Source organism: Populus trichocarpa, chromosome 1 (genome assembly GCF_000002775.5).
Source record: "Populus trichocarpa isolate Nisqually-1 chromosome 1, P.trichocarpa_v4.1, whole genome shotgun sequence".
Lineage (NCBI taxonomy): Eukaryota > Viridiplantae > Streptophyta > Magnoliopsida > Malpighiales > Salicaceae > Populus > Populus trichocarpa.
The window spans coordinates 38,856,407-38,870,787 of NC_037285.2; the positions used below are offsets into that span (position 1 = coordinate 38,856,407).

The 14,381-nt window shown below is 36.6% G+C and overlaps 2 protein-coding genes across 4 annotated transcripts; one reads left to right on the forward strand and one right to left on the reverse strand.

Annotated features, from left to right (window-relative positions):
* The first annotated feature begins 625 nt into the window (after window positions 1-625).
* Window positions 626-3,787, forward strand: LOC7487558 (nucleotide-sugar uncharacterized transporter 2). Its single transcript, XM_002298846.4, has 7 exons — window positions 626-885; window positions 1,717-1,868; window positions 2,246-2,454; window positions 2,532-2,625; window positions 2,744-2,910; window positions 3,006-3,176; window positions 3,258-3,787. The coding sequence occupies exons 1-7, from the start codon at window positions 807-809 to the stop codon at window positions 3,520-3,522; spliced, it is 1,137 nt and encodes a 378-aa protein (XP_002298882.2). The 5' UTR covers window positions 626-806; the 3' UTR covers window positions 3,523-3,787.
* A 1,223-nt stretch (window positions 3,788-5,010) lies between these two features.
* On the reverse strand, window positions 5,011-10,862 carry LOC7487559 (GBF-interacting protein 1-like). Of its 3 annotated transcripts, none has more exons than XM_024592218.2 (9): window positions 10,529-10,862; window positions 9,532-9,575; window positions 9,367-9,409; window positions 8,782-8,911; window positions 8,142-8,686; window positions 7,737-8,052; window positions 7,053-7,350; window positions 6,017-6,463; window positions 5,011-5,735 (listed from the first exon to the last, which is right to left on the reverse strand). In XM_024592218.2, exons 1-9 carry the CDS (start codon window positions 10,701-10,703, stop codon window positions 5,448-5,450), a joined length of 2,286 nt encoding a protein of 761 aa, XP_024447986.2. In that variant the 5' UTR covers window positions 10,704-10,862; the 3' UTR covers window positions 5,011-5,447. The 3 variants fall into 3 exon arrangements, with proteins under 3 accessions (XP_024447986.2, XP_024447981.2, XP_024447977.2); XM_024592213.2 differs by having other exon boundaries at window positions 5,011-5,744; window positions 7,737-8,049; window positions 10,529-10,860; XM_024592209.2 differs by having other exon boundaries at window positions 5,011-5,744; window positions 10,529-10,860.
* Window positions 10,863-14,381: the final 3,519 nt, after the last annotated feature.

Consider the following 14,381-nt stretch of genomic DNA (forward strand, 5'->3'; position numbering starts at 1 on the left):
TGTTTTGGGCACAAGCATTGCTTTCCAAATGTAGGCATAAGAGGGCATTCCAAGACGTGTGAAGGAAGATGCTTGTGTTTCCAAGCTGCTCGTTAGCCCTTGGTTGTTGGGCAGAGGTGACGATCATAGAGACAAAACAACGTTGCAGTTTGTTGGTTGACAGTTGACGCTTTCAAAATCTCAAGACGTGGGTTGGGAGGCACATCACTTTTGGTGCTTTGGCCTTTTCCATACTAGCGCAAATCATCAAACTTAAGCATGATACAAAGAAAGGACATGCCGTTTGTTGGGCCTGCTAGTAATGTTGCAGTTTGAGAAGAACAGCAAAGGGATAAAAAAATGGGAAGAGATTATCACACTGGCCTAGAGAGGGCCAATTGTTAGTTTTGATGTTGTGAAAATGATGTTTTCTTAACTTCAAAGGAAAACTATATGAACTAAAATCTGTATCTACTGAATATTTAACTCAACCAGAATCCTAACAGCTTGAAAAGGTGGCAAACATCGTATGTGTCAAGCTTTTGTAAGATCTTATTATGTCATTTTAACACACCTTATTTATTTATTTATTTTTTATTTATTTTTGTCGTTGCCAAATATAACCTGTTTCTATATAAACGTTGGACTCTCTTCATCTCCGTTTTTTTTTCCCAATACATATCCATTGAATTTGTCATTATCTTTCCATTTAATTACATTATTTCCATTTCTTCTATATACACGTCAGCCAAAGCATTTTGACAAGGAGTTCAATGCATTCGTGTTAGTAAGTGATCAGAGAGAAACTAATCATCTATCTGATTCTTATGGGTCTGCTTGATTCATTGCTGGGCAACAATGCGAGGAAGTTCATCAAGAGGAAAGACAGTGATGCAGGAGAAGCAGGTTCTGATCTACAAAAAAAATGAATCCTCTTTGTGTGTGTGTGTGTGTGTGTGTGTGATGGCCCCATTTTATTCTCTTACGTTGTATGAGTTTTCTTTACACTGAAATGATAAAATAGTTTTCATTTGTATTTGGATTAGCATTTTGTCATAATGTGATTGTTTTAATTCTTTCGGTACTGGTTTGTTAGTGGTGGGATTCATAGATCAGCATGGTTTTGAGGATTGCAGGATCATTGATTGATCACCATAAATGCATCTCCTGTTTCTTTCATTACTGGCTCTTGTCCTCTCTTCTTCTCCCTGGAGCATTCAATAATGTATTACTTGGGTGATCTGTTAATGGTTTACATAATACAAATTCTCAGTTTTCATATCTCATTTTTCAGTCAAAACTATTGCTGCTGTCATTAGTTAGGCAGCTTTAACATTGATGTTCAAGGTGCTTCCTCTGCTATTGATAAGTCTCTCGGTTTTCTGAACTGCCTCTTTTTTCTCTCTATTTTGATTACTGAATACGTAGGTTGTACGTATTGAGCTCAATTCCTCGCGTATTTCAAAGTTCCATGTCGTGTGATTGAATTTCACTGAAAGCTGGTTTATACTTTATACATTCTTGGCAATATATAGTGGTCAAATTCCTCTTGTAGATGCTTTAGAATTTAGCACGGGGGAACACAAAAGGATACGAAACAGTTTTGCGAACTTTGTTTATACAACCATTTGTTTGCATTTCAAGGAGGCAAAAAAATGCTCAGAACTTAGTTACCCTTGCTCATGACTTTGTGCCTCTTGCTTTTGGATTTCTTACTTCTTGTACTCGAATTATCAGGTCAAGCATTGGAAGAACTTAGAGGTTCTCTTTACAATGATATTCGGACTTCAGAAGGAGCTAAGCGCCAGCAACAACGGTTTTGTGGACCAGCTGTGGCAATGACCTTCAATTTCATAGCCGCTGTGGGGGTTATCATGGCAAACAAATTAGTTAATGCCTTTCCTTGCTTTGTTACATGTGGATGTGATAGTTTGTTCGTGTTAGCGATTTTAGCAGTGTGCATAGTTATTGAGCTACAGCACCAGCTACTGCTTGATTTAAAGAAAATTCAGATTTATTGTCATATGAGGTAGTTAGTTCAGGTATCATGCTTAGGTTCCTGCTGGCATTGAAGGAACTAGTCCCAACTGCTGCTTGGTTCTGAAACTTCAGCCCTACTGCTGTTGTGTTTATACTTGTATTTGGCTGTATGTTCTTTCCATTTCATGCCATTTTATTGAAGGAATAGGATCCCAAAGATGGGAAGTTTTTTCAGGATGAACTGTTATCAGAGAAATCTCATATTGGGTTATATGATTACGTACAGGTGATGAAGAAAGTTGGGTTTAATTTTCCAATCTTCCTCACATTAATCCACTATTCCACTTCATGGATTCTACTTGGCATTCTTAGAGCATTGTCATTGCTTCCAGTTTCCCCTCCCTCTAAAGCTACTCCTTTCGCTCCTCTCTTCTCATTGGGCGTTGTCATGTCCTTTGCATCCGGTCTTGCCAATGCCAGTCTAAACCATAACAGGTTTGTGTGTAGGCTTCAAAAATCTCTCTTTTAAAGTAAGCAGAGTCCTGTTTCCTTACTCTTCAGTTCTTGTGCAGTGTTGGTTTCTATCAGATGGCTAAAATTGCAGTCACTCCTTCCATTGTTCTTGCAGAGTTCATTCTCTTTAGGAAAACAATTTCCTACAAGAAGGTCACCGTTTTGAACTTTAGTTCCCTTAAAAAAGTCTCAACGAATTCTTTTTGAAAATACAGATAGTTGAATGAACACGGCCAGTAATGGCTTGTCAATGACTCTGGTAATTCTGCAGGTTTTGGCTTTGGTTGTCGTCTCAGGAGGTGTGGCAGTTGCAACAGTGAAAGATTTGGAGTTCAACTTCTTTGGTGCTTGCATTGCAATTGCATGGATAATTCCAAGCTCAATAAATAAGATTTTGTGGTCTAATCTACAACAACATGCGAACTGGACTGCTCTTGCGTAAGTAAATGAAACCCTGTTCTGCTTTTGCAAACTAGATTAAGCAATCAGTCTCAAATCTCATATAATAAGAGTGAGATTCCTTAAATTTGTAGGTTGATGTGGAAGACAACGCCTGTAACGATTTTTTTCCTAGTAGCCTTGATGCCATGCTTGGATCCACCAGGACTGTTATCATTCAAGTGGGATCTGTACAGCTCATCTGCTATTTTTCTGACAGCTCTCCTTGGTTTTCTCCTACAATGGTCTGGGGCTTTGGCACTTGGGTGAGCTTCTAATCACTCCTTGTCTATCCATGATTTTACCTCTCATAATTTTGTAACTGGGTGTCATTCTTTCTCATTCAGGGCAACTTCTGCAACATCTCATGTTGTTCTCGGACAGTTCAAGTCTTGTGTGATCCTCCTAGGAGGTTTTCTAATTTTTGGTTCAGATCCTGGGTTTGTGAGCATCTGCGGAGCCCTCACAGCTCTCGCCGGAATGTCTGTTTACACATCACTAAACTTGCAGGAGTCACGTGAAAATTTGATTTTCCAGCTTCAGACACAAACGCTGCCTTTATCAAAACCCAAGACAAAACCTGAAACTACCACCGCAGATGACCAAACTTAGATGGAGCTGGCACGGCAAATGCTGCTTGATTCGTTTTGTTGGTACGAAATCTTTAACAATGTCTTGATGCCATCATTCTACCTCAGGAATTTTGATTCCGGCTCTTAGTATACTTGTACAGAAAATACTACTTTGTATGCCGCCCAGTCCTGCTGCGAGAGGTTTTTTTTTTTATTGCTTTTAGAGAATTATTTGGTATTGATTCTGAAAATACAATTGTTTTGATTTGATTTGATTTTATTTAATTAAATTTTTTATTAGCATATCTTTTGTTTATCTTAACGAACATAATATTTTTAACTGAAATTAATTTTTTTTGTTAAAACAAAAAAATAAACATTTTATAATTGTCACAAAAGTTAATAAAAAATATCAAAGTAATGTGTGTGTGTGAGAGAGAAAGATAATGTTCAAAATCTATTTAAAAATTTTAAAAATAAAAAGGATTTGAAATTAATTTTTTTGTTAAAACAAAAATAGAAACATTTCATAATTGTTACAAAAGTTTATAAAAAATATCAGAGAGAGAGAGAATTCATAAATATAATAAAATCATGTTAAAAATCTATTTAAAATTTTAAAATAAAAGGATTTGAAATGAACTTTCATTAACAATTTATTATTAATATTATTATCTTCGTATTATAAACATAATAATTGAGAAAATATTTTTAAATTTCAAATAAAAATATTTAAAAATCATGTTAAAACTAAAAATTAAACGAATCTAGTAATTATTTTTTGGAGTGTAAAAAAATACCAAAGAAAAAAAAAAGAGAGAAGAAAAATAAAAAAAGCCAAGCACGTGGGCTAAACCTGCATATCTGGCCCTGCTTTATTTTTTTTTATTAAAATGATGAACATTATATCATCAACTTTTTATTTTTTGAAAAACATTAAAAAAATACATGAATTAAAAAAGAATACATCCTCGCAGCCCCCGCGTGCAAATCAATTCTGCTACGGCTTGAAATTATTACAGAACGATTAAAAAATATATTAAAATGCTTTAGTTATATAAACAATAAAACACCATAAAAAAAACGTCAGAGTGTGTTAGTGTAATTAGATCCATTTAGATTTACTCAAACTAAAATATGCATTTGGTGAGAGCAGCCGAACTAGGATTTAGGATTGGTTGCCATAAAGAACAAGGATTAATGGACGTGAATTGAAACCCCCGATCTGTACAGCTAACATATCTGAGAGACAGCATATATCTGCAGAGCAATTTCAGAGTTTCTTGCTCTGGGTTTAACCTCTGGTAAGTTCAGTTTGTTAAAATACGAGTCTCCAGCAAATCTACGATTCAGTGGTGCGTAATGGGGTTCTTAGCCATAGAAAACTTAGCGAAACAGTCTCAAACAGATGAACAAGGAACCAGCACATTCACCAGCATATTCTGCGTGCTGCTGTAGTAAATTCAGGACAGGAAGGTTGCCTAGAACATAATTGTGTCGACTAAAGCCTCTAATTGGGATGCCAATAGAAGAAAAATGAAGTGCCAACTGCTAATCCCAGTGCACTAATCAAAGTTGTATAATTCACTTTTCCTCAAAGTTTAATATACAGGTGAGACGTCTCAAAGAAAAAATTGGCAAATCCCACCGACTGCTCAACCTCTTAAATTCCTGTATGATCTCGTGGAATTAATAAGGCTTCGAAAACACAATAGAAATCCACCCCGAGCAGGAAAGATCCTAAGAAATAAATGGGGGAACGAGCACAAAGCAAGCAGAGAAAGAAAAAGAGAGGCCTATCATTTTGATAGTAAGAAAGTCAGCATTCTACATCCCCTCCCCACCCATCACATTAACCTAAACCTTCCAGCCGCATTCATATGTACACTTCCAAGCACTCTGAGGCTTCCCTTGTCTCGGGCTTTTAAGATGGCGCCATTAATAGAGGTTTCATATGCTTAATAGTTAAGAGTTCCAGTTGATCTGTGTAAGTTGAGGCTGCTGATAAGGACCAGGTGGAGGTACCACAGGTTCAGCAGTTGTAGGCATGGTCTGTGACTGTTGCGTGAGTTGATTAACAGCTGAAGGTGCAGCCACTGTTTGCACTGGTGGATAAATTCCAGGAAAGGCGGCAAGACCAGCCTGTGGAGAGAAGGTGAGGTGCTGTCCCTGAGGGTGAAGGTGGTATAAAGAACTGAGCTGCAAGCTGGATATATCTTGCCCAGGTGGAGGAATCCAAGATGAAATTTCACTCTGCATCGCCTTGACCAAAAGAAATAAAACCATTAATCAGAAATTAAAAGCACACCAGGAGAGTCTGATAAAAAAAAATGCTTCTGAAGAGAATAATGCAATAGATACTTAAGATTGATAGCTGTAATGCACTGATTTGGCACTTGAAAACAAGAAGAAATATCATTCACTTTATGGCAGATAGCAAGGAAGATCATATAGGTTTCTCCTCATACTGCCACAACAAAAACAAAGAAATATCACAAGACTTTAAGATATGAAACAGAAGACATAAAACCAACCAGTGGTCCTGTGGTGTAGATGTTTCTTTCCTTCAGCTGAGATGCTGATAGATCATCATTACCAGTGGAGCTTCCAGAGGTTACAGCTGGACTAGGATTGAAGCCCGTAGAGGAAGAGCCATATGATCCGTACAAAATGGGGAGTGCAATTGGAGCTGGGCTTCCAGCACTAGTTCCTGGCTTAAATTGTGGAAGAGGGAACTTGACACCAGCAGCAGTAGGTGCTGCTGTAAGATATGCATTGCCAGTCGATGGCTGTTGAGGGAGCCCATTGTGGCTCAAGAATTGATGCATTGGTGGCAAAAAATATGGATTGAAGTAGTGCCCGTACTGAAGATAGTTAGGAGGATATGGAGGCCTGAAAAGAAGTGGATGCGGAGAAGCAGCAACAGAATTCTGCATCTGTTGACTCGGACTTGGAGTAGATGAGGCCATAGAATTCTTACCCTGCAATTTGACAGAGAACAGAAACAATTAATTTATTTACAGAAAAGAAAGAGAAAAGTCATGCCCTATCCTCTTAGGATATTTCTTTTTCCCTTTGAAACAAACTATTAGAGATTATGGATATCTTTGTTGATACCGTTATATGGATCTCTCATCAAGTTAAAAAAGAGCAAAATTGTCATAAAGAAAGGTGAAAGCAAGCTTAACCCTCGAGTCTCGTGTAAAGCGTGTAGCGTGTGGGTGTATGTGTAGCGTGTAGCGTGTAAAGCAGAATAAAATACAACAAACCTTCTCCAGTCTCTAATAGTTTGTTTCCAAGGGAAAAAGAAATATCCTAAAAGGATAGGGCATATTGCATAAAGCTAACCCATTGTTCACCCAAGATCATGGCAAGGTTTGGTGTCTGCAGGTCAATCCTGACAGAGACTCAATAATCTATAACTTTTATGTGCAAGCCAACATGATATTCTCATATTGATAAAGAATATTAGACTGACAATAGAAATTTTAATCTAACAGTTATAATGGCAAGAACAAACAGAGCTTGATAAATAATTGAAACAGAGCAAGAGCAAGAGCAAAAGCTTACAACAAAGCCTGTAGTTTGAGAAACATCCCATGCCTGTGTCTCATGTCCTGCGAATGGTACAAGGTGAGCGGCCTGCATGGGTGGCATGATCCCAAAACCATAGTTTGGTGCAATTTGAACAGTGGAGCTCTGATGGCCTTCTGGAAGCAACATCTCATCCTGCTTTGGCTGAACAGCCCCCGAGTCTGCACTAGGATCAACATTGCCCTCTGATATTGATACTTTTTCAAGCACATGTATAGGAGACTCTGGTTGATCAGAATGATTAAATTGCACAGGTGTTGATCCACTATCATTGCTGCATGTAAATAAAAAAATATCACCATGACTGAGAACTTCCAAATATTTCCCAGATGTCATATGATATAAATGATCCAAAACATTCCAGAGGTATAATAAAACACAAATAAAAGATTAAAGGCTTTTTATAGGAAAATAAACTTATGAAATAATAGGATCAGTGAGCACACATGCAGCATAACCATATAACCTGACTAGCTACCCAATCCCTGGACAGCCTCCATTTTTACAATCCAGCAAAAATAATCAAGAACACCCCTGAAAACCCATTTTGCTACCCCAGAAAATGATTCAAACATAAAAATATTTCTTTAGAAAATCAATTATTTCAGACATGTATTTACATGGCAATCATTAAGAGAGCACAGTATAATTCTCACCAACCTAGAAGGTTCCATGGCAGTTTCATCAGTCAGATGTGCAAGTTCAATAGCATGCATAGAGTTAATGTCACCATCAATACCATTGCTGCATTTTGCTCCTGGTCCAGAATTAGTATCAAAGCTTCCAAAAGTCAAATCACCATTGCTATATTCCTTTCTTGGTCCAGAATTTGTATCAAAGCTTCCAAATGTCAAACCACTTTTTAGAGCTTCAGGGACTTTATAATGATTCGGAAATTTAACATGTCCATTAGAGATGATTGGTTCTGGCAGTGACTGAGAACTGACTTTAGCTTCAGCATCCTCTGACAAGACTGCTGCTTAGAAAGTAAAAGCTTGTTTAGAATCCAAAAGTAAAAGGATAAAGATTAAAGAATGAAAATTGTAAAAAGTGGAATAACAATACTTTTTAAAGGCAAAGCCAACTCTTCTGATGAATGACTATCATTACTAGAAGACTTGACAACCAAAGAATCATCATATGCAAACAAAGTTGAGGGCTGCAGAGATTCAGACAATTGATTCTTTCCAGCTGCCTTTGGTTTGATAGGTGATACTTTTTTGTTTCCTTGAATATGATTCTGTTCAGCACCTTTCTTCTGGCTACCCACTTCGTGTGTGATTGTACCAGCAGCACCAGGATTTCTAGTCATTGATGGGGCTAATATGGGGTCTGAAAAAGAAGATACAGAACCAGATACAGATGCTGGAGTGGTAGAAGTTGGGAGGCCATTGGGAAATGATGTGGACTTTCCTTCCTTAGATTGCATTCCAGAGATAGAAATTTGTGTAGGTGCTGAGGGACTTGCTGCAGGTAGCGGGGAAGAGGCATCTAACTTCTTCACATCAAGAACTGAACTACCTGCATCAGCAGGCAGCTTTGGACCATATCCAAGAATAGAACTCCCATTGGATAAAGTTGAGGGACCATGGGGTGTGGCAGTTAAATCTCTGTAGCAGTTGAACAGAAATTAGCTAGAATAAGAAAACAGTTTTACATGAGAACCATATGCCATAGTGCAATGAAAGTCTGTTAAAGTAGTTACTTTGTCCCAGGAATCGCTGCATTATTATTTGTCTTCTGCATAGAGTGCGAAGATGTTGAAGCATTTCTGTCTGCCATGCAATCGACTCCATTTTCCCTTCGAGCAGCCGCATTCCTCCCACCACCGGCACCTGACAAGCAGTTCAGAAAGCAATTTATCAAGTACCGAATATCAGTCTACAATCACAGCTGGCAACCTCTCAATTTCTAACCCAACATTCTCTTTTTACTTTACTAGAATGGAAACCATGATCCTAGATAAGATGGTCACATCTACAATACAAAATTTCAATGTATGATTTTCATATTTGAAGCCATAAAGCTCAGACAGAATGAAGCATTAAAGGGATTTCATACATCTTGGCTCAACGATAATATGTTACAGTGCCTATATGAACAATCACGATTTACTTACTTCCAACTCATTGAAATACTATAACTCAGTGTAATATTTTTTTTATATAAAAAAACTGAAGGACACAGAGAAAATCAGAAAAACATGACCAAGTGTTTTTCTAAACTTGGGTTTCATAAATATGTCACATCAGAAAATGACAATTTCCTCAATCAGGATAGATATTCTTACCAGAATAGCTTCCTCGACCACCCCTAGCCCCTCTGTCTTGAGCCTGCAATATCAGCAATGATACAAGCATTAAACTACAAGATGATCTCGCTAGAAAAACCAAAAGGACAAACCCAGGAACAAATACAGAAGAACTTGTAATTCTGAAAGAACAATATATCTTACCCCCTTTCTACGATCATGTTTCCTCTTGACTTCATGAAATGTATCTGCCAGCCAACAATTATTATTTAATTGAAACAATTCAGTAGGTATGATTGTCATGATAATCTCATTTGGTAAGAATGCAGTAGATTGAACATTAAAATTGTCCACTCAACTTGTAAGAATAGTGCAGATTAGAGAAAATTGTGCACGCAATCAAAAGCTACATAAATATTGTGAAAATTAAATTCAATAAAGCTCCACTGAGTTGCTATAAAGAGGAAAAGAAGGGACACAAATCAACACTCAAATATTGGGTTTTCACTTATCATACTCAGGAACTGAGTTGCTTGGAAAGAAGAAGAAGAAGAAAATCAACAGGGGGCTTTATCAATTAGGATTAGTTAATAAACTTTTTAGTTGTTTTATTTCCTTCCTCCATATTCTTTCAAGCATCAAATAAAAAATAATATTAAGGTCAGACTTTGGAAAACTAGAACTTTAATCGCACATGCATCAACCTAATGAGTATTTCCACCCAACCTAGAAAACCTATTCCAGAACCTATAATCCAAAAATAAATACTTGGGTCAAAATCACCCCTTTCTTCTCTTTATTTTAAAGAAAATAAATAAACAACAGCAACAAAGTCCCAAAATAAACCCTAAACCCAGCAATGCCCAGATAATAATAAGTGCTAATTTGCTTGTTCAAAAAGTCCATGGAGAAAACAACACTAGCACCCATGCACAATCTTAAAACCAAGAAAACAAATAGTGCCAAGTTCACAGCTTTACTGGTCCAACAATCAGAATGACACATAAACAAGACCCAAACCTCTCTCTTTCCCTCTTTTATCCTCAACCAAGCACACCCTTTTACAATAACAACCAAAACAGATCAAAAAACTAAGAAACACAGAAAAAAACAAAAGCAAATAAAACCCAGTAAAGCCTAATGCACGAACAAATAGAGCAGCATTAAAACAAAACCTTAATGCATGCTCTCAGAAATATACCTAAATAAAGGAGCTTTTGCGCAGTATCATCAAGATCCATAGCACAGTCTTGAAGAACAGAGTAAATATCCTCATCACTGTGTTGTTTGCCTGTGATTTCTCTAATGCTTTGTATTGTTTTCTTGACATTCTTCGGGATCGTTACAAAGCTGCCACCGCCGCCACGATTGCTCATGTTGTTGTGTTTTTTTTTTTTTTTCTCCTACGTTTTTATTGTTTTTCTCTCTTGTTTTATTATTTTGTTTTATTTCTTTAAGAGAGAAAGATGGTGAAAACGAAAAAAGAAGAGAAAACAAGGATGGAAGGAAAAGACGAGGGAGGGAGGGAGAGAGAGAGAATTACAAATGACATTATCTTATAATGTAAATGGCGTGGGAAAAACATTATGCTGACTCATAGTGTTTTTTCTATTTTCTTTTATATGTGGTGGGGAAAAATTTTGTGCAAGTCCACAGTGCTTTTTAATTTTTCAATTATAATGCATGTAGCAAGAGTATGTTGGGAAAGAACTTTTTTACATTGTTGACCTAAACCCTCTGTGTTGTGGGCGTGATCGGTTTGGTTTCATGGTTGTTGGTGTCTAAGGCTTAGGGGAGGTTTGGTCTTGGCTACCTTCTCATGGTTTCGATTCGTTCTACCAGGCCTCGTGGTGGCTGGATCCAGCTGGATTGAGGGGGCGTTGGTAGCTCTTTCTCTTCCTTTTTTTTTGGGATTGGTCAGACGAGCTTTCTTTGCCATTCATTATGTTTTTTTCTTATCTGTATGCTTCTGATTTGGTTGTGGCGAGGTTTGATTTTGGTTTGTTTGTGTGTGTTGGCTCAGGCTGGCTGGGTGTTGTGGGGTTCGATTTTCAGAGGTGTTCGGTTGGTTGTGAGTCTAGATTCAAAGAAATATGGCTTGTGATGATGATTTTGCATTTAATACAGTGGATGCTAGGCTCGGATCCTTAGGGGAGCAACTGTTGGTTACTGAATCTGATTAGAAGATTTCTTGAGGTGTTGACATTTAATTTGGGGGTTGTGGATCCTCTATATGGGGTTTTGGATCCTCTGTGTCCTCTCTTGGCGAGCTCTGAAAGGTTTGTCCTTTCCCTACTGTTCAGTTTGGTTAACTTGTTTGATTTGATCTTTTTTGTTGATGTGTGCTTGCTATGTTGTTACTTCATGTACTATTTGATTGATTTTCTTTTTTTATTTTTGTACTATTGTTCTGAGGGTTGCCATGCTTTTACATCCTTTATTTTATGTTGGCTCTGGTTTTACTGCTTTCAGTTGCATTGCATTTCATCTTCGTTGTTTTTCCAGGTTTGTTTCTCTCTAAGTTGTGCTGGCTTTGGTTTTTGTTAGTTCAGTTTGTCGTGTGTTTTTTAAGATTTGTTGATGTCTTTTTTCAACCTTTTATTTCTTTGGTCATTGCTCATTCTTTTTTGTTGGTTTTCCTGGTTGCCATGGATCTTGTTGTTTGATTTGTTATCTTTCACTTTGCTGCCTTTATCAGGAGTGGTGGGTTTGTGAGGGTTATTCAGGAACTTTATTGGTGAACTGTTTTATAGGTACTTTTGCTCTTTATTATCCTGTATTTGTTGCCTTTACCATTGTTTTGTGTTCGATTTTAAGGTTGCCTTCAGTTTGTTATTAGGCATTGAGTAATTTGTTGCCTTTGGGGTGTTGGCATGTGTTTTTTTATCGTGGGTTGCTTGCTATATTGGGGGTGGTAGGTTCATGACCAAATTTTTGTTGGGTGCTTTCGCTTAGAAAAAAAAAAAGGAAGGATGTGGGCTTCTAAGGGTTGTTTGGTTGTTGTTGGTTATCCAAGAATAATGTGGTGCAGTGAAAAGAACTGCTATCATTTTACTAAAGGATCATACATGGGGGATTAAAGATGGGTTTGAAAGAAACAATTTTTTTTTTGGAAAAAAAGATGAGTAACCTTTTGTATTCTATCTGTTATTTTGCATGATGAAACTCCATTAAAAACTCTGCCATTAGGGCTATAAGAATTTTTCCATATCAAATTCTGGTAGTGCTGTAGTTGGGAGGGTGCCTTGGCATAATTGAATGTTAATCTTGGGGTTTTTACTATATTTATGGGTTGTTGGCATGCGAATGTACCATAATCACATTAGACATAATAAGTTTGGTTGGATGTGTTGCACATTGATCATTAGTTTTCTTATGATCTCGGTTTTTAGCCATGAAATTGAATCATGATGTTGTTTTTCTTTATCTGGGATTCTGTTTTTAAAAAATATCATTATATTGATGGAGATGGTTTTTTTTTTTTTGTGTTGAGTTCTTTCGTGGCTACTTATTGTCTGGGGAAATATGTGAAGTGCCCTTGGCTATGGTTGGGTTTACTGTAGGGGCCTCGAAGTTTAGAGCTTTTTTGGATGTTTTTGTTAGTTTTTTACATTTTTCTTTTCTCTTTTGCATTTTGGCCTTGCATTTATTGCTGTTTGGGTTCTTATATGCTGGATTATGGGAGTTTGGTCCATTGGCTTGGTTTTTGTTTTTTTAGAACTAGACTATGTGCTAAGAGATGGTTTAATCATTGAAAGTTTATGGGTTCTTGAACATTTTCGATTCTCCCTTCCTTTGTTGCTATCATGAGCTTATTAATGTTGTTGCAGTTTGTGCCTTGGTCAGGTTTATGTTGGGTTCCTTTTAGCCAAACATGTGCTTCAATGATCTTAGCCACTTTTGCTTTAAATACTTAGATTGATTTAGGTAGGTTTGAACTAACTTAGGTTTGGATATAGTTGCACAAACTCAAAACCGGATTTTAGAATTATGTATGATAAAGATAAGGAGGTTGATTTTTTTCCCTGTTGGTAAAGAATGTATGTTGAATAATCTATATATATTTGCTAGACTTTTCTAGGTTGGAATTCCTCCTTTTTTTTGTGGAAATTTGTTACTTTTTTGGAATCACTATTGTCCTGGGTGTAATTAGCATGTTTAGGTTTTATTTTGGATGGCCGGTTGGTTTTTATTTCTGTTTCATGATTTTCTATGGCCTTTGCCTCTATTCTCTTACCTTCTGTTCTTAAAAAATGATGCGTGCCTTTCATCATTTTGATTGTTGCAACTATGTTATTTGGTTAGGTTATATCATACCTGGTAGCATGTGCTATAAGGCCTTTTAGCATTCAGGTTTTCATAATCTCCAAGAATTTGCCTCTTTTTTTGGGTCATTTTGTTGTTTCATTTATTGTTGGCAAACATTATATTGATAAACATTTTTACAATTGGATTTGTGATAGAATTGGTTTTAAGATTTGTTTTTTATTTTTTAGAATGAGGCTTTGGGAGTACACTCGACACTAAGATTTATCTGTTAATACTTTTTCTTGGATATTGGGTGTGCAATTGTTTTTTAAGTATTTGAAACTACAATCAACACTTTGGTTTTGAATTAATTCTTTAGGAAAACACCTTTGTCATGAACATTGTTGGCATGAGTTAAAAGCTATGAGTTTGGGTGTGCAAAGCTTTGGAAATTTGCAATGTTGTGGGCCAATATATTTCTTACATTTGTTATTCAAGTGTTTTTGGGTTTGTTAATCAATTTGTATTTGTTAAGTGAAGTGTGTGTAATTAGACATGCAAGACAAAACAATTGGTTTTGAAATTCTTTTAGATTGGAAAATTGTTGGCTTTTTGTTTTTTGTTTGCATGTTATCAATGTAAACAAGGTCGATTCCTTAGTTAATATGTTTTCTTGATTTATGTTTATGGTTGCATTACCTACAACTTTTTCATCTTTTGTTGGGTGTGGTGTTGTTCTTGGATTGTATAAGGTTTGAAAAACATGTTTATAGTTGATGGTGAATGTCGCTTTCTTGATTTGTTTA